We start from the raw sequence: 21,270 nt of genomic DNA, 5'->3' as shown, positions 1-21,270 counted from the left end.
TTTTCGTCTCTTGTGGAGAGTTTTATATTAGTTTCACACCAATATTAAAGTGAATCAATGCCCCCCTCCCCTCCCCCCCAAAAATGACGAAATATTTTATGATTATTGTTGAACTAGTAATCTAGACTAAAACATATTTTATATGTCTTCATAGGTATACGAAAAATGTTGTTGATGTCTTTTTGGGGTCAAAGATAATGATTAGATTGCCAAGAAAACTTAAAGATAAAGGGGAAAATGAGACTTTAATGACGATTTAACCTATATATTGAATAAATTAGTATGATGTTTTGAACTTGCAAATGAATGCTAATATTTTGAAAAAGTATTACTTGGGAATGAGTTTTACGAGAGTCCCACCTCGCCATCCTTTTCTTACAAAGTTATATTTACTAGATTCAAGGTCAAAGTATTAACTTATTTAACCAATAGCCAATCAACACTACGGTTGTGAATTAGAACGCTGCACGTACGGTTGCACTCGACTTCAATCTTAATTGACTAGGAGTGTCAGTTTTCCTTTGGGCACCCTGGTTTCACCCACCAATGAAAAATGGCCGCTACGAAACAAAATAGCGTTAAAACACAGAATGTCAAAACTTGTTAAGTTGAAGTTTTGAATAGCAAAATTGTATGGATACAATCGACATTTGGTTGATCGTTATGTTTTATTTGTTTTTTACATACATGTAATGAAATATTACAGATGAGTATATGTTCCAATTGTCGTAACCACAATGCCGCCATTGTTTTTAAGAAAAATTGCAGGATTTGTATGCTCATGATCAAATGCACGAATTACAACCGTGAACTATGACTGGTTGTTAATAAAGGCAACGATATGATACCACTGTTCTGAATTCATAAATCGGTGGTGATAAACAAAGGCTATATAAAGTACCTGAGATTACTCATAGAGAAGCTATGGATTGACCATATACTACTTCATTTTCTGTCATACAATGTAACACTTTTTGATTGACAGCATATATGTCGAACAATTTAGTTGGTTGTTATTCTAACAAACTGTAAGTATGCCAGACGCAACTGAATTTTGTAAAATATCCCATAAAACGAATATAGTATATGATGCAATCTTGTTATAGTGTATGATATATTAGCCGCATGATATTAATCTTAGTTCGTCTAATAATAGATGTATAAACATTTTCTCAATATCCGTTTTATAGTAGCATGTTTATCATTTGTCGTGAAAAATCATAATATCAAATAGAATTAGAAGATTTAGCTTACAAAATCCTTATATTTGATTAAAGTAACATTCATCGTAAGCGGAATATTGTTTGAATGTTAGTTAACGTACTAGATTGATCTAGGTTATGAATACAAATTGTTTGTGAGCCCGTCGCTGTGATCAATGTAAGATTACTTTGGTTAATTCTATCATTATGGAGAGTTGATATGTCTTTTTTCTCATGTTTATAATCTTATTAAGAAAAGATAAAATGTGTTATGTAGGTTTTGTGTTTTTGCGTATGTGTATCTTGTGTGTGTTTGTGAAAGGTGTTGTTACACTTTATACATTTTTCTTTTCTTTCGGGATCAACTAATACAGATGCAGATCCGGTGAAAATATGGATGACATCGAGTGATACTAGTAATACTTTTGCCTCAATCATGAACCCCATATGCATGGTATGTGAAGTGCTATTTATTAAGACATTTGAACGTCTAATATATAGACCACTCGGTACAATGTACAGTCAATATCTAATCTAGTCAATATTGAAATATTTAAGAATATTTTTGTTTTTCCATATCTGTAAATAAAGGCAACAATAGTGTATCGCTATTCAAACTCATGAATCCATGGACAAAAAACAAAATCGGGATAACAAACTAAAACTGAGGGACACGCATTAAATATAAGAGGAGAACAACGACACAACACTACAATGTAACACACACAGAAACGGACCAAGCATCAGACAAAATCCCACGAGAATAATAAATATAACATCAAAACCAAATACATGAATTTGGGATAAACAAGTACCGTGACACGTCTTATCGCAATGTGAATTTACACTAAAAAATAAGAGAAAACAAAAGACGCAACGTTAAAATGTAACACACACAGAAAACGAACTATAATATAACAATGGCCATATTCCTGACTTGGTACAGGACATTTTTAAAGGACAAAATGGTGGGTAGAACCTGGTTTTGTGGCATGCCAAACCTCCCTCTTATATAGCCATGTGAAGTATAACATTAAAATGACAACTTTACACCACAGGACTACAATATAAATAAATTGTAAAAGATGCGTTACATGTTCATCCTAGCTTTAAATAGTTTATATACATACATATAGAAATCAAAATGGTTAATACGGCAATATCTATAATTTGGTAAGTCCCAATTGAAAACTTAAAACAATCAAATAAATGATTAAAGTGTCCCTGCCTTATGATGTAAGCCCTCAGGAATAAACATAAACTACGCAGTTTAATATAGTCAATATTGTCCATAAGTTCGGTCTGGAGCATACTTTTCAATAGGTCTTCAGCAGTCCTAATAAAAACAACCACTAAGTTCTAGTCTACCAAAGACGAAGTTAACTTGCGTTTCTGCTGATAATTTCTTAAGATAATTTGTAAAGCAGTCAACAAGTCTAATCCAAGTTAACTTTTGTACAGGTTAGGACTGAACCAACCAATCTGTTTGTGTTATGGATAGCTATTAATATGTCTATATGTTTCAATATATTTATTACGGAATCAATGTCAATACTAATGAATAAATCATATTCTGATCTTTTAATTTGTATAATTATTTGACCTGTTTCGCTTCTTTATACAGGAGCTACTGGTGACCTATTGAGTCAAAACACGTATGACTGCTGAAAAATTACAAACATTTCAACTTTGACGAGATCTTATATAGCCTTTCAGAGAGTTTGAAAGGACAAATAAGATTACTTGGATCGTATCTGAATTGATAAAACAACTTACCGTGACTTCAAGTATGTCATACCCCGTTTGTAAAAATAACTTCTTCTAGTGCAAACAAAATTACCTTTTTTGTGTCTAGTAATCTGTTTTGATTAAATAAGTGTTAAAGTGATTATCAGTTACGGTATTCCCTACTTTAAATTGACGGGTGATACACTCATTATGTTGATTGTCATCAGATAAGTCAGACATAGGCATATCAAACATCGTATAAAACATAAACATCGTCAGATGGGACCAAACGGAAATCACATTTACTTATTATATTTGAATTTATAGCTTATTCTTTTGTTTTCCGGTTAATGTTGTGTCGACTTTAGTTTGTCGCGATTTCCTTTTCGAATCAGGAATTTTGATTGTCACTCAAATATATCTCGCTTTTTTTTTTCAAAAACTGCACATGTTGGAATTTTACCTTGAATATTATATCTAGTGAAGTCGTATCTACACTATTGATATAACATGACAAAATAGTCACAAGTAACGAGACAAACACTATATTCTGTTGATATACATTGTACATGTGAATGTTGAGAATAACATGATTTATAACGCTCCTGTAATGCTGGTCACGTTCCATTCACGAAGACATTCTTGATTGAGGGTTGCTGCTAACAAGGAAGTCATTAAACCAAGAGTTCCAAATGGTGTAAATTTTACGGACGCCATTACGAGCTGGTTGACCGTTATGGAATAACCGTTTCACAAATGTTATCGGATATGTCCCTTACGTCGTAACTACAATCCCAATCCCTTTCATGAATGTGACCTATCGAATCAGATTAATAACCGGAATTTTTATCACATAAGCAACACGACGAATGCCATATGTGAAGCATGATCTGCTTACCCTTCCGGAGCACCTGAGATCACCCCTAGTTTTTGGCGGGGTTCGTGTTGCTTATTCTTTTGTTTTCTATGTTGTGTCATGTGTAATATTGTTTGTCTGTTTGTCTTTTTCATTTTTAGCAATGGCGTTGTCAGTTTATTTTCGATTTATGAGTTTGATTGTCCCTCTGGTATCTCTCGTCCCTCTTTTAGCAAAACTCCACAATTGAGTAATCTACCTTATTTGAACTCAGTATTATTGTAGAATTTTTTTTGCGTGTAATGATTTAATTAAAGGCAACAGTAGTGTATCGCTGTTCAAAAAGTCATAATCGATTGAGAGAAAACAAATACGGGTTACAAACTAAAACACACTATAACGTTGTTGCAAGAACGATGCTCCTTCATTTGCATCAATGCAAGTGTTATATCATGTAAACAAATCCAGCCAGTAATGTCAAATAAACAGATTCCACAAACAGAGCAAAGGTAGAAATCAGATGACAACAGTGTACCCAATTAAATATTTCAACGATTGGCTTAATGCGGGGTTCACACATTGCCGATTATTACTCCCGTTTGAGATCAGACAGCGATACGACACGAAAAGTAAAAAAGTCGGATTAGTATCCTAAATTATCTGGAATGTCCTATTATTGTCTGAACGCAGTCGTTTTAGTTCGTAACAGATTCCTACTGGTCGGGAAGGGTCCGAATAGTTCGTCAAAGCACCCCGACACTTAGGTGCGTCCCGTAACATTCGGGGAAACTCAGCCGATTTTGTCTACTCGTATTACAATCGTAACAGACTCTGCTGTATTGGATCGAATTCCTAACAATGTTCTGTGTATTCGGGACGGTGTCCTGTGGAACGGGAATGATCTGGAGAAATTTGTTCGAACGGATAACTTCCGTCAGCGTCGGTTCACTATCTTGTCACTATCTGATCTCTGTCGGATTACATTCGGTAGAATCGGGACGCAGTCGTGACAGACTCGGTCGAATTTTACCTGGCGAAAGATACAAATCGGATTAGAAGCGGATTTAGAACGGGATTATCGGGATAAATTCGCTTGGAAACGGTTGAATATCGACGTTTCCGGAACAATATCTGATTGTTGTCGTGATTTTAAATTTTAAAGTTTGAATTTACATCCACGATTCATAGGATCTTGATCAGACTTTTGATAAATTTTAATCGGGAATGGTCCTGTCAAGGACGGCAGTAAAAATCGTGAATGTGTGACCCCAGCTTAACCCATACTTTAAATAAAGATTTTAAATTCACGACATGTCACTTGAAAAAGAAAACTGACAGCCTGAGTTATGTAGCACATCATTTTGGAATTATGTTATTCAATGCTCTTTAGCTTTGAATTTTGTAAACTTTTCAATTCATTTGATTGAATTTCATTACGTTGCGTTACTTTTAATTACTAGAACTATCCCGGTATATTTAATAAGTTCTACATGTTCTTACAACCATTATGTAGATGGTGGATATTTTGTCCCTGGGTGTATCATCAGCCAAGTAGTCACAACTATATTGTTTTCACATGAAAAGTTATTGATAGGTTCATTGGAAGTAAATACACAATTTTGTATTATATGTTGGATATTTGAAACATCCAAGTTTTCTTCTTACCTCGCTTAGATTGCCTTTGCTGACACATTTTGTTTAGAATTCTTGTTTTATAAGGCCTTTTTAATCGTCTTCATACCTAAATAGCACAAACGATTACTACCAAATTACAGACGCCTGACTGGGGACAGGTAAAACAGAATGTGGCGGGAGTAAACTTGTTTGTTGGCCAAGTCCTTCCTTAAATTTGAAAAGAGGTGTAATAATGCAACATAAGAACAAACAATATAAATCGGTTGCAAATAGGCTTATCTCAATTTAATTATTTGAAGTGCTTTCAGTCAACCATTGAGGTTCGCATGTTGATGACATAAGGTCGTTAACATGTTTCATTATTAACCCAGCGGCAGCGCTGTCCTTCTCTTCGGCATAGTGCCTTCTTGGCAAGGCAGATGGTACCATCATTTGTATTGAAAGGGTCATATTTGCAATCTCTTGAGTTTGGACCAATTTTCTGAAAACAGAAAGTTTATAGTTAACTGTGGTGGTGTACGATATGCTCCAATTTAGTATAATATTACCTATTGGAGATACGATGGATATGCTTGTTGTGCAAAACAATATATTCTGCGAGTTACGTATACAATGTGTGTTTACAACAATTGTTAAAAGAGAGTGTATCCCAGAATTATTGTAACTTTTGATGAAACAACATGTACGATATCATGTTTCAATGAAATGAGTTTCAAGGTATACAATAATGACCTGCATATTCTTTTCCCTCATTAACATACATAACTACAGATTACTAAATATATTTAATCCATGTGTTGGTGTAAACATTGTTTATTCATGCATTTCTATATTGTCCATTTATATTGTAACTGGACAAAGGTTTGTTATGTTTAAATATGAAGCTATATAAATCAATGAGTTTTATTACACATTAAATATGAGCTGTCGGGCGTTGTTATACATAATCCCTTGATACTTGCCTCCTATGTTTAATACACTAAAATGGATTTTAGCAATTATTGAATAATTCAGGTGCAAAAATAATTACTGTCAGCAAAATTGTACGATGCATTTTTTAGGGTCATTTAATACGATGAAAATGTTTCTGTATGCACTAGTTACGAAAGGTTATTGAGCTTTAAAACGGAAGTAGTTGAAACATACTACATTCCTCAGTAAAAGACATAAATATCGTCCCACGTAAATTATCAATTGGAATGATTGTCTGAATATCATTCACGACTCACTCCGTAAATACTGTTTAAAATAGGTGAAACGGGAAAAAGCTTTCAAAAATCTTAAAAACCCTATTTCACGTATCAAACATAAACTAAAAAAACTAGCCAAGGAATTTGTTTTGTCCCGGCTGATAAAGCAGCTAATAATATCATTATTGTTTGTCGTAAATTTTATATTGAGGTTCTACAAAAGGAAATCACGAATTCACCAACATTCCAACTGACTTCATTCTAGAAAACGACATCTGTAACAAACACAAACTTTTAGCTACTTCTTTACAAGCAGAACCAAATACAATGAAAGTCCCAACTATGAACTGGCTTCCGAAGCTACACAAAAAACAAATATAGATTTATTTCATCTTCAAGCCATTGTTCCATTACTTTATTGTCTATTCTACTTACTAGTACACTTGGTACAATAAAAAAAACTGAAAATAGATTGTTCAAATAAAGCCTTTAAAAATAGTGGAATTAATTACTTTTGGAGTGTCAAAAACGCGTTGGAAGTACTTGATAAATTGCAAGCATATATTGATGATTTTGAATCTGTTCAAAGTTTTGATTTTTCTACCCTATATACCACTTTGCCTCATATTCTTAGTAAGAAAAAAATCTCATCCCAAATTAAAAAAAAGTCAGAATGTTCAAACTCTTTTAATAATTTTTTAGTAGCAATAAACAAAAGAACTATGTCATTTGGACATGCTTTATTACTGTATATGCGCTTGAATTTTTACTTGATAACATCTTTGTTCGCTTTGGACATTCCGTATATCGTCAAGTTATTGAAATTCCAATGGGAACTAACTGTGCACCACTTATTGAGGACCTGTTTTTGTATTGTTATTAGTTACAATTCATGACTAAAATTAGCAAAGACCCATCGAAACAACATTTGATACAAAAGTTTAACAATACTTTTAGATATTTGGATGATATATTGGCTCTCAACAATGACGACTTCAGTATGTATACTAAAGAAATTTATCCTGTTGAACTTACTTTAAATAAAGCTAATACTAACAATGACCACTGCCCTTTCCTCGATCTTGATATCTATCTCATTAACGGGAAGATTAATACAAAAATCTATGATAAAAGAGATGATTTTTCATTTCCTATCGTTAATTATCCATTTTTAGAAGGTGACGTTAGGTAGTCACCATCTTATGGTGTTTATATATCTCAACGTGTACGATTCGATCGTGTATGTAACAACGTATTAGATTTTAGCGAGAGAAATTTATGAATTACTGAAAAATTATTACACCAGGGTTTTCGATATCACAAACTAGTCAAAACATTGACTAAATGTTATCATCGGTATAAGGAAATAATTCGTAAATATAACTCTAAATCTTTACAAAGCACAAAAATGTCAGTTTTCTCCTCAAAAGCTTACAAAACCTTTAAACAGACTTATTGAGAAGGGATATAGTTACGATACTGTTGTCAGGTCATTAAAGATTGCATATTTTGGCTTTAATATTGATTCACTTATAGGGTCTCTACATCGGAACTAAGCACATTTATTTGAAAACAGTTGTTGGCATGACACGGGTTATGTTCTTCTCATATATTTTATGATATTATGGTACTAAGCTCCTAACGTAAGGGATTGTACCTGATATTCAAATGATGAAGACATAATCTTTCAATCAGTTTTGTTGAGGTCTGGAGCTGGTATGTCAGTTAATTGCTAGTAGTCTGTTGTTATTTATGTATTATTGTCATTTTATTTATTTTCTTTTGTTACATCTTCCGACATCGGATTCGGACTTCTCTTGAACTGAACTTTAATGTGGGTTATTAATGTGGCTAGAGGTATAGGGGGAGGGTTGAGATCTCATAAACATGTTTAACCCCGCCGCACTTTTGCGTCTGTCCCAAGTCAGAAGACTCTGGCCTTTGTTAGTCTTGTATGATTTATAATTTTAGTTTCTTGTGTATAATTCGGAGTTTAGTATGACGTGCATTTTCACTGTACTAGTATACATATTTTTAAAGGGGCTAGATGAAGGACACTTACGGATGCGGGAGTTTCTCGCTACATTGAAGACCCATGGGTGGCCTTCGGCTGTTGTCTGCTCTAAGTTCGGGTTGTTGTCGCTTTGACACATTCCCCATTTCCTTTCTCAATTTTACATGTGTGCTAGGACATTTAATTTAGCTATACATGGTCTTCATGATGTCGCTTTTAACCACTGACATTCCTAGTTTAAAGAAGGTAAGCTGGTTCTATGATACTTACGCAGCTCATTCTGCAGTTTCTATGGTACGAATAAGAACATCTGGTAAACAGGTAAAACGTTTGATACGGGGTCAAATTGTCGAGTTGACTTACAAAATCACACAATCCTATCCTTTTAGTTCCATCAGCCTGTTTTGTTCCTAAAAGACAAATATGTAATTGTTTGTTGATTTTTTTTAATATTGAAAATATGCCATTTTTATATTTTTAAAGACACGGCTAACCATTCAAGTAATTTTCTATATTGCATAGCGTTCAGTCTAATGAGATATTTCGTCCCATTCTTATCTTTTGTTTTAATTCTTTTTAAATGTTGAACTTATGATTAAATAGGACATTGCAGTTTTACCAAAAGTGTTTCATATATAAACATGTACCCATAATTCATTTGCAAATGTACACAAAACCAGTGATGTTCAACTAATGAGTCTTATTACATTTAATTCTTATATCATAAAAAACCAAAATAGTGATTAAGCAGAATGTATAGATTAAAGCTATTGCGTGGGACGTTAAACGTCCCCCCCCCAAAAAAAACCCAAACTAACTGTAATAAATCTTTTGTGTCATGAATGGTTACCCTATCAGAGTTTTGTCGACTTAACCTCAGAGTCCTCATATGTGTAATTACGATCGATGGTGCCAATATTTATGTATGCAACCGTTTGTTACCAATATTTAAATTTCATCAATCAATTAGGAAAATATCTATCAAGGCAAAATAAAAGCTCAGAAAAATCGGATGTACCCTGAACGGAACGAGACCAAATGCGTCGACAAGGTTGTTATTTCCTATTAACAATGCATCCAGATATTGAGGTAATTACTGTAATATTTCGTTCGTTTTCGTACAAAAACTAATACATTTGTTTGGAGAAAAACATAGTTTGCAAAAGTATAGATTGAAAAAAGTCTTGTATCAAAAGATCTAACATGTAATAAATTCATGCCGATGACCTAAACTTTAAAAGTGTCAAATTCAATCGGTTGTCAGAACTCTTTTTCAGCAGATTCATGTGGCATGTACTATCGTATGTATTGATGGATACATTAACAATTTAAACACAATATATAGGGACAGAGGTTATGATGCTGCTATACAATTGAAGGTTTAACTATCGGAAAATTCAAATTCTCACATTTGTCGGAACACCTAGTTTGCATTCTTTCATCAGTATCTTGAATAAACAAGTATCAGACTCCCCAATTATATTCCTTGTCTATTATTTTTATTCATTTGCTGCTTAATATATAAGTTCATTTTGCATCTTACAGTGAACTTACCCATTAAGATTAAAGACTTTCCGACTGTTAAACGTACTCCACAGATAGCACCATTCCCTGCTGTCTCTATGACAACATCTTGTCCAACTCCTTCTGTCACTCCCTGTATTGTAAACGTGTCGCATTATATAACTATTAATAAATCATAAATTCTTCGATATTTGAATTTAAAAGGCCAGACTGTTTTAAAAATTAAAAAAAAAGTCCATTTCATTTTAAGCACATTGGTTCACACTGCACTATAATGACATGACTGTAATGTTAAGCATTTAGTTACTATCAATTATAAACTGTACGTTTGTGGTGAGAATTGAATTTCATTGTGTTGTTTGTAATGATGCAACATCTTTAAGCAACACAAATAATATATTTTTTTAATCATTCAATTGAATTTTTAAAAAAATATTCCTTTCTTGTTTAACTATCCTTAGTTATTATTGCAATACAATTAAAGGTATACGTTAGATTTAAGTTTATTTGTAAACGCTATTCCTCCCTGGAGATTTTCCCAAACAAACAAGTAACAGATAAGTTTTCCGTCGTATAATCGTTCAATGTGCACGCTTTACGTTTGCACTTGACTTTAAACACAGGCTCCAAGGTCATACATTTTAACATAGCAAATTGCATAACTGGTCTCTGTGCTATATTTCGATCCACATTTCTTTGCGCGATCACATTAAAACATTTAAAAAACTTGCCTTTAAATATTCCTTGAGGAATGCTTTTTTTATTTCAATTAGTTAGTGAATACATTAAAAAAGTGTTATTGTTTGCTTATTTAACTGTTTTGCTCTATTTTCTTCCAAATCGTTTTTGTGCAATCCAATAATCATAATTGTTTTTTTTCTGGTAGACGTGTTTATGATATATACTTTTCTGTTCAATGTTTTCAAATGCAATCATTCGTTGTCTATACTGTTGAAATTCCAAATTTAACCACCTTTTGTAAGATACCACCAATGCGATGGATGATACATATACAGGTAGCACCAACTTAAATTTGCAAGCTGTGTTAACGCAACACAAAAAAAATATATAAACAAACATCGAAGGCAAGCAAAAACAAACTACGTTAATTGCCTATAACTCTAGCCTATGTTGTGATAACTATTTTCGTCAAAATATGTATTTGGAGTGGTTCCTGTATTTGAGACCAGTAATACATTTTTTATTTAAACAAATCTTCTATGTCATTTGATCTCTGGCTGAAATTTGTCCTCATGGTCCTGTTGGCAATCATACCACATCTTTTTTACTGTATTGTATTGTTTTGTTTAAAATGTAAAATTCAATCAGTTTGAATTTTGAAATTCATTTTATACTGATACTTACCTTCATATTGAAAATAATATTAAACGTATATTTCCAAGTCGCAAAATTGTTTGCAGTATCATCTGCTGGGCCTGATATAAACTGTTCATTTGTTACTTTGCCATAAAATACTGAAAAATCATAAGTTATTGCAAATGAAAAAAAACAAAAATTTCGAGGGACACGTCAGTTGTCAAATCATAAGTTATCTAATCAAATTACAACATCTAACAGCTCAAACACTTCAAACGAACTGTCATATTCCTGACGTATGTAAATCCCAAACAGCATTTGTAAAACAAATAATGCAATGTATTAGACAGTAAACATAGAGATGATACACAAAGGACTGTTTATAGTTCATTATTTCCGGAAATCACAAAGTGTATATAATCTATAATAATCATTGAATGTTGTTAAATAACAACTCATGGGTTTTGAGCATTTTATCTCAATATGGCTTATGTCAAATATATAGTGTGATTTTGATGGTTTTTTATACCGAAGTGTCAAGATATTCTTCATTATGTTCATTTATGAACAAAACAGTTTATAAACAGCACAATGAATTTTTTTCCACTGAAGTGTCAAGATATTCTTCATTATGTTCATTTATGAACAAAACAGTTAACTTAACTGGGTCAAAATCTTTATATTTTGTACATAGGCGGTAATGGTAACGTTTTTCCTGTAGCTCAGTCCATATCGTAAACTTGGATATGTATGATAGCTCGTTTCGAATCTGTGACATTTTCACATATGTAGTTAAATTTTCGGGGTACGAAGTGGGATTACTTTTTCCGTAAATTAGCATACCCGAACATCCTTTTGTGATGCAGCTCCTTGTGGTAAAATATGCCCTTTTTAACACAATAAGTACTTTGAAAATTTAATTCTTTGAACACATTTAATAGCTCCATAGTTTTTACACATTTATTCTATGTTCCTCTACTTTCCTAATCACCACAAATGGTTAAGTTCAGTCATTTGTAAAAAATAGAAACATGTCCAATATCACTACACAGAGATTTTTTCTTTACACGTGACTTTTGAGTTCCTCATTTCGAGGCGCATTAGAGATATTGTTCCAACTGTTTGATAGTGTTTCCCTCTAACGTTTTCGATACATGCGTATTTCTCGTCGCACAAGATTTATTCTGTGATATTATAACCGTTGGATAGTTAAAAAACGAATCGATGGCATAGAATATTGGTTCCGTCCAAATAATAAATTGAACATAATTGCTATATATTTCTACAACTGGAGCTGCGTGTTAACAAAAAAGTAAAATCACAAACATACTGAACTCCGAGGAAATCTCAATATAAAAAGACCCCAATCAAATGGCAAAATCTAAGGCTCAAACACATCAAACGAATGGATAACAGCTGTCATATTCTTAAGTTGGTACAGTCATTTTCTTATTTAAAAACCAATTGTAAAAGATCGCCATATCTCTACATAAGAGGAAAACAAAATAGTGGATGAAGATAACATCGCAATCTTACATCACAGACAAATACCACAATAATCATCCAAAGTTGAACAAATTGGTTGCTGCCAGCTGAGACATTTCAAATTATCAAGTATTCATAGGCTGCCTGTTACTTATCGAAGTCAATACATAATTGTGTGTTTATATGTTCGAGGCTTTCTTTGAGAAGGCACTTCTTACAAAAAAACTACAAACCGATCATGGCATTGATATCTAAAAATGATTTGCCTTTAACGACGCCAACTGTACGAGCTAAAACGCACGACAACAGATACAATAAATCTGCCATCGTTCCGTGGAAATTTTCGTCAATTGAACTGCAAAACATTCATGTTAAAACGGTTTTTCAGAAAGAACCTGAAACTTCATGTATTTATTTATACACATTTTCGATTTAATAATTCTTTTGTTTTTTATTTTTCATATTTGTAACATTTGTAGCTGTCTCATGGTACAGGTTTCTTTGCTCCAATTCGCCATGCCTTATTCAAACATTTTGTTGGTTTATCCTTTAGCATAATCTATCATAAAAATATTCAATATCAAATTTTCATACATTATCACAATTCTTGTTTCATCTAGTCGGAATTGATTAGTTGTCATATATTAAATGTTGATTATTGACTTTAGTGAGTTATTTTATATACTTGTAACCTGGTATGTTCATATTTGCATAATGTTGTAAGTATCCATACTTTTCTAGTATAGAAACATAAAATGATATTGACAACTATGTGTAAACAAAATAAACAGACATAACAGGTAAACAAGTAAAAAAAAAGAGGGGTGCAGCAGTCTAAACTATGTTCTGGTCTCTATTACTATAAAACAAACAAATATGTCAACTCAGAATCCTATAAAGGAAAATAGACAAAACACATTTATTTAGCAAAATTGAAAGATAAGAAATAGAAAAATTACTATAGCATAATGGTGGTATGTTTAGGCCATGTCAAATGGATATTATCAAAAATTAAACAAAGCAGTAAACGGAATATTAAAAATAAACAAAAAAACAAATATAAGAACACTTTAACACATTAGTAAGGTTGAATACAACGTCAGTACATATAATTTGTTCTTTAAGACCATCGTGTATTATTTGCGAAGTTGATCAGAAGTATTTATCAACAAAGTCTTGATATGTTCTAATCACCTTTTTTATAGAAAAGGGACGAGACGCGATTTAAAAAACCCTGGTTCAACAACTTTCTTTGCAGATACTGTTGAAGATTTACAACGTCTGAGTAGCAGCTGCACGCTCTTGAATATCAAATTAGTTGGGCAATGTATACAGTAGTTGATGGTATTGCTACTTAAGTGGGGGTATATTGATTATTTCAAAATTAAAATCGTCATGTTTGTTATTCTGATACTGAGATGACCGCGCACATGTCAAACTCGAGGTTAAATCTAAAAAAGGCAGAGGAAGCCTTGTATGTTGATGAGTTCGGTTTTTATTCATGTGTTTTAGCCTCAATTATGTGGTCATTTTTATTAATTTCCTGTTTACAAAAGCTTTACATACGAAAAACGAAGGATTTTCTTATCCCAGGAACATATTACCTTGGCTGTATTTGGCACAGCTTTTTCGAATTTTGGATCCTCAATGCTCTTCACCTTCCTACTTGTTTGGCTTGATAAATATTTTGATATGAGCGTCACTGATGAGTGTGATGTAGACAAAACGCGCGTCTGGCGTGCTAAATTATGATCCTGGTACCTTTGATAACTTATTATAATGACAGGAAAGTATTCAAGTTCTGTTTTTAAACAGGCCCAACAACAACATATCGACTTTGGCGTTTGATGTACACATTTAGTCTAGAACTTACCATAATCAGAAGAGCAGTATTGATTTTGCGGGTGTTGAAAACCAGCACACGAACAACTGTATACACCACTTGCCAACCATACTAGACAAATTATCAGTGGTAGCACTTTGGTAACCATTCTAACTGTTTTTGTCTATTGATATAATGTATAATATATATATGGAAAGCTGACTGTTACATCTTTTAATATTTGTTTTGTAAAGTATTTTGCATTGAAACACAGAGGGAAATAGATTGGGTAATGTACACAGAAGAACCTGACATAGAAATATTTTCTTTCTAAAAAAAAAGTGTACTTTCAATTCGAGGTTCAGCTATACAGTATGAGCAAACTCGAATAAATGGCACAATTGTTTTACGGAAATAAACCTTAACCGACCTCGTAACAACACTTAATTATATTGTAATCTAACATAAGAATAATATCAAATTAACTACAATTGTGGAATATTTACTCACTGTAGAACAAGATTGATATGGATTATTATCATATACTAATATTTATGTGGAAATAAATTTAACGAACAATGTATATATACCAACCCTTTCACACTACATATTTATAAATACTTCATAGAGTTTTGCCTTCAGGGATGTTTTTCTATTAAAACATGGCCATATATGTACAAGAGCAACGACTATATGTGCTTCAGTTTTAAAATGTATATTAAAATCACTTGTTCGTCAATGTTCATTTTCCTAATTGAACTAATTCTTTATTTCACAATATGTCATTCTATTAGAAATTATTTGTTTGGCGTCTGTTTTAAAGGTCTCGAAAAATATAGTATATGATACATTTTGTACATATAATTATATTGTTTTTCAATATTGATTTAATTGCATGGATATCAAGCGAGTTGATACAAATAAAACGACATTATTTATCGGGTAGCTGTATTGATAATTTTAGAAAATGATACTAAATGCAAATAACTAAAACGTTGGATATCGTCTGGTGTATATCCAAATTAAGTCCTGGTTTCTATGATGAGTTTATTTACTGTTTTAAGGTCAAGGATCAGTAAATGAACTAGTCCATAGATTTTTTTTAAAATTAAGAACTCGATTAGATATTGAAAATATACATCAGAAAATGTAAAAAAAAGTATAGGTCACCGACTTCGTTTTCGAGAAAAATTCATTTTTAAAATGGTCCGAGAGGGTACTTTTATTACAATGAATATATAGGGGAAATCTGTATTTTTCTTCTACAATTTTCGGTTTCCGGTATAAATCACGTAAACCGCTCCATATAACTTTTGTTTAAATTAACATTTTCTTCCTCGTTGTCTTACGAATTAGATGATGTTAAAAAAAAATATGGTCACCGACTTCGTTTTCCCTGTAGGAGAGACGCAAACTCAACATTTTGGCCAAAAAACCATCAAAATTCGTGACGTCGTTATTTTTATTACATAACGTCAAGTTATCATGCTAATTATTTCCAACGTTCTTCGTGTTGATTATGCATGATTATTATGTGTTTCGTATTGATAGATTCTTTTTATCTGGATAATTAGGTCTTTCCACTTTTCTGTGGAAAGACCTATTGTTTTTCTTCTGATTATTATTTTTTTTTCTTCCGCCAAATTTTGTTCTTGCGATAAACATTTGTTTCGCAATATGTCGCTTAGATATTTGGTACATGATATCGAACAGTTTATGCGCTTTTGAAATTTACCCTGCGTAACCGAATACTTTTCTTTGTAGGAGTTATCTCCCCAAACACTGTTTTCCTTGTTATCACAACTCCTTCGCAACCGTAAAAGATTACGACAAATTTATTTTATAAAATTGCTCGTTTTATCCTTCGCATGATTTGTCCAATTTCGACCGAAGCAATATGAACGCTCCATATGAGAGTTATTTCCCTTTTTGTATTTGAAATTTTGAAATGTATTTTAAACTGGAACACCATAAGTGATAGAGACCTAGGATCTTTTGATTTGAGGTCTTTGGTCCAAAAAAATGAAAATTAGGTCAAGGTCAAAGGTCAAGGTCATATTCTAATTTTTGAATTTGTCTTATTTACACTCATTTTCATTAACCTTATAAGATATCGACAAATTATTTTTACTAAATTGTTAGTTGCGACATGTCGTAACTTAATAATTTTGGTTGAAAGGGTGCGTAGACAATAAATGGGAGTTTTAGCCCCTATCATATCTAAAGTTATGCGTAAAGTGATATAACTTATTAACCATACATATTAGAGACCTAGGGTCTTTTGATTTGAGATGATCAGTTAGTGACCTTGAAATTGAGGTCAAGGTCATAGGTTAATTTGACGTTCTAGATTATGACCTTTGCTTAAAATTCATATCTGAACATCAGAAAGCCATAGGAACTGAAATTTTAGACTGATTTTTAATATTTTAATATCAAAATAGATATTTACTGGTGGAAAGACCTTCAATTGTTCTCTGAACAATTGGTTTTTAATTATCATTAATTTTTGTTTTGTATTTCCAATATTCTTTATTCTTTATATTTAGGCACCCAATTATGCTCTTTTTCTTTTTTCTTTTTTTTTTTTTGCCTTTTATTCTGCAATTTTTGCCCATTATTCTGTATTCCGTTAACCCCAATCAGACCCTCTTTTATGGAACATTTTAAAAAGAAATTATACGTTATAAAAAATATGATACATGTTTGTTCATTATCAATACACATGTCTAAAACAATTACTAATTCAAACAAAAATACATTGTAAGTATATGAACGCAAAAATAGTTAAAACATAAAAATAGAAATCATCAGGTTTACTGTCTACAATCTACAAGTTGACGCAATAAAATATGTAATTAAAGCTATAATTTGTTATGCCCCCGCAACTGAAAGTTTGGGGGGGTACCCCTGTCCCTCTGTCCACAAACTTCCCCTATTATAGTTTATCCGCATAACATCTACAGTTTGAATCCTAGAACGTTTTCACTTTGTTGTCTGTTTGTACATATATTGAAGGTGTGCATGTGGTCAGGGTTGTGATCTTTATTAATATTTGCTCTAATGGGAGATTGTTGAATTTAGTCCCTTTTTTTGGGTAACCAATTTGTAAATCTCTTAGACTATCGTGTAGATCATTTGTTTGCATTTTCTCTACGTTCCGATATATGATTTGGCAAATTTTTGAAAACAACAGTTACTTTAGCAGCAGAACATGTAATAGCTCGTTTTTTGGTACTATATCACGACAGATCGAGTTCTGTCCATATACTACTGCTTAAAATCCAATATATAAACAAACATTATATCAACGATTCTACAAATTATTGAAAGAGTGTCGTGCGGTTATTTATACATCTGCAAGTTAACAATTAAAACACGCAGACAAACTGACATCTTTGTAAATATTTTTTTTTGTTCATGGAAAATTTTCGCTTGTTGTATGTTAAGTTAGCATAAACTCACAGATTTCTTGTTGTAAACAAGATACACGCCGCGCTATTCGATGAATTTAACAATACGAGCGACACGAGTTAAAAAAGACAAACAAGCAATTTTTATAGAAATGTTTGGTTGATATGTTTTACCCAACACAATTGAAAATTAACCAAAGGCTACGAATGAGTCTGAAATGACAACGAATTTATGAATGACGGTCGACAAATGGAGACATAAGGGTCACACCAGCAGGCAGGTTGCAGTCTGATCTTGATAAAAGTATTCAATATATCAGTTCATGCAAACCCCAGTCCCCTCAAAAAATAGGCCCGTTTTTTATTCATCATGTTCATTTAATGCTGTATTATTCTGTTGGAAATATTCGTTTTTATTAGCCAAAAAGTGGACAAGATTATTGTTTTCAATCTAAATACGGCCAGACTCTCAGATCTCAGACTGCCTCCTCAAAATCAAGCTTATACTGACTAGGGATAATTATTCAGCTATGTTATTTTAAGATAGGCGCGGGCGTTTGGGGTTAAACAGAACTTCGTAGGTAAATAATATTAAGGTGGATTTTTTTTCCTGAGATTATATTAGAGTATAACTTTCTTTATGGTCGAATTGTGAAACAGAAGTCAATACATTCTTGCTCACTCCTTTGTCGCTTTGAAGGTATCATGATTTTTCATGCTCAGAATTGCAAATGTGTTCCTGTAGTTTGAATTTCAAATGACTGAGTGACGTTTTTTCGACGAACTGGTCAACTCAACCATACCGAATCACTCTACTGTGATGTGATTGCCATATAAAATTAAGGTCAATCTATCATTTTCTACATTTGAAAATACCTGTACCAAGTCAGGAATATGACAGTTGTTGTCCATTCGTTTGATGTGTTTTATCATTTGATTTTGCCATTTGATTAGGGACTTTCCGTTTTGAATTTTCCTCGGAGTTCAGTATTTTGTAATTTTACTTTTGAAATAATCAGTAAATACTGGCGAAAAAAAATCTTTATATGAAAAGAACTGTCTCATAAAAATTAAATACACGGGAAATGGCAAAAAAAAAAATACAAAATACAAAAAAAAAGTCCAAGCAAAAAGTTGGGCGTACGCCCTCATGCCCCCTCTGGACCCGCCACTACACGCAGTTACTGACAGCTTCTTCAAAGCCAATAACAACTAATAATAAATCAGGCATCTAAGACTAAATTCTTACCAAGATTTCTGTAAATCAGTGTTGATTGAGACCACTGGAAAGAAATGCACCACTATTATTCTGTGTAACAGATTGTCATTGTTGCGTCAACCAGATTGATTTCTTGTTTTACTTCATTTGAATTTTAAAAGTGTAAGAAACATTGATTTCTTGTCCAAAAATACCGTGTGTTGCACTTATAAACATTTGTTCCTGTTTTTAAAACATGCTAAATGTTTATAATTACATGATTGTGTAAATTTACATTCAAACATATGATGAATTGCATTTATTTCAAACGTGCCAGAAAACATGCAGATATTCGATTAAGCTGACAATAATTCAAGTGAAAAAGGGATGGGGATATACAAAGTACTGTAAAAGAAAAGTTAGAGTATCTATACAAATGAACGAGAACACCTAATTTTGTGTGTCGCTTCTTTTCCTTCTACAATGAATTAATCATCATGCCTCTGTGTTCTGTATAGGTATAGTCGCATTTGTCATCTTTTCTTATGATTATTCAGTTTGGGTTATTTTGGGAGGAAAACGAAAATAAAGGTGTCAGACCACCAATTAAAAATCTCTATCTGTTCAACCGAATCTTGCAATTTCCACAGCTATCTAAATATTTTACCTTAAGTTCACCTTCAAGGAAATCAGGTATATCCTGAATTGTACATGTATCACCTTTCTACATGCCAATTTTCAACCAATGTTTAAAGTCTTATATGAAATTTCTGATCTTGAAAACACAGGTACTACCAAAATAACTCCCTGTTTTCTGGAAATCTTAATTAAGTGTACTATGTAGCGCATTAATCCTGAATTTTTAACGCAAACTCATAGACAAATGAATTTTTACTCAAAATGGTCTAAATATATTTCCCTTTCACCAGAAGTTTCATTTCTGCATATTTGTTGGTTAGTTTAAGTAAACAATGACATCAAAAGTACTATTTTGTGTCAGAGTTCAATATACTGTCGAGACCGCACTGTTTTCCCTCATCACAATTATGTAGAAATAGTGGTGAGCAACAGTGATCAAGTTTTCACACTTGTTTTAACTGGTCGGCAAATATCCAAACTCAAACACCTGATTTTCGTTTTGAAGCTCGTCTTCATGACTGTTTTCATATTCATTTTTAAAATCCTGTAGCATTTTTTCAATTTTAGCAAACAAGTTCATTCTCCTAGAAGATACATACTTTCCGTCAGATTTACCGTTGTCCCATTGAAAAGTCGCCGGTTGAAATTTTAACATTGCAAAATCTGGTCAAAGGGACGTAATTCATACAAAACTTCGCAATATTTCGTGGAATCCGCTAGACGGCGTTCATTTACTGTTACTTGACCTTAATGTATAAATGCATTCCCGCGTATTTGTTGATATATTAACGCGCATGGACATGGAAACATGACGGTACTGCACTGATACATAACGGTAATAATTATAGTAATAGGTTCTGTCCAACATGTCCAAGATCTAAAGAGTTTGTATTAGTTATTTCAAAGGGAAAATGTACAAATTGCCGATAAATATCATACACAGCCAGTCAATTAAAACAGGTTCTTACACATTAAAGTCATGTCATTGCAATTTCTATTAAAACATGTTGACGAAAACCAAAGGTGTAAAAAAAACATAACAGCAAACATTTAAAATGATGCTTACTCAAAGGCCTTACATGTAACTTGAACACCTGCATTATATGATATTGAGATATTTGTCTTTTTAAGTTGAGTAAATGTTTTGTTGGGATTTGTTTTTCGTATAAGGTTTGAGTTAAAACAATGATAAATACTATTTACCTGCTTATATCAAAGACGATTTGTACAAGTAATAATTTTGCTAT

General features: G+C 32.5%; 1 protein-coding gene across 1 annotated transcript; it reads right to left on the bottom strand.

Moving 5' to 3' along the window:
* Positions 1-5,684: 5,684 nt before the first annotated feature.
* LOC139527894 (metalloproteinase inhibitor 3-like) lies at positions 5,685-19,550 on the bottom strand. The gene is made up of 6 exons (XM_071323569.1): positions 19,436-19,550; positions 14,825-14,957; positions 11,515-11,624; positions 10,180-10,282; positions 8,896-9,035; positions 5,685-5,902 (listed from the first exon to the last, which is right to left on the bottom strand). The coding sequence occupies exons 2-6, from the start codon at positions 14,940-14,942 to the stop codon at positions 5,768-5,770; spliced, it is 606 nt and encodes a 201-aa protein (XP_071179670.1). The 5' UTR covers positions 14,943-14,957; positions 19,436-19,550; the 3' UTR covers positions 5,685-5,767.
* Positions 19,551-21,270: the final 1,720 nt, after the last annotated feature.

Source organism: Mytilus edulis, chromosome 6 (genome assembly GCF_963676685.1).
Source record: "Mytilus edulis chromosome 6, xbMytEdul2.2, whole genome shotgun sequence".
Lineage (NCBI taxonomy): Eukaryota > Metazoa > Mollusca > Bivalvia > Mytilida > Mytilidae > Mytilus > Mytilus edulis.
Note: the sequence above shows the minus strand (reverse complement) of the source record. Positions and strands in the feature narration are given on the sequence as shown.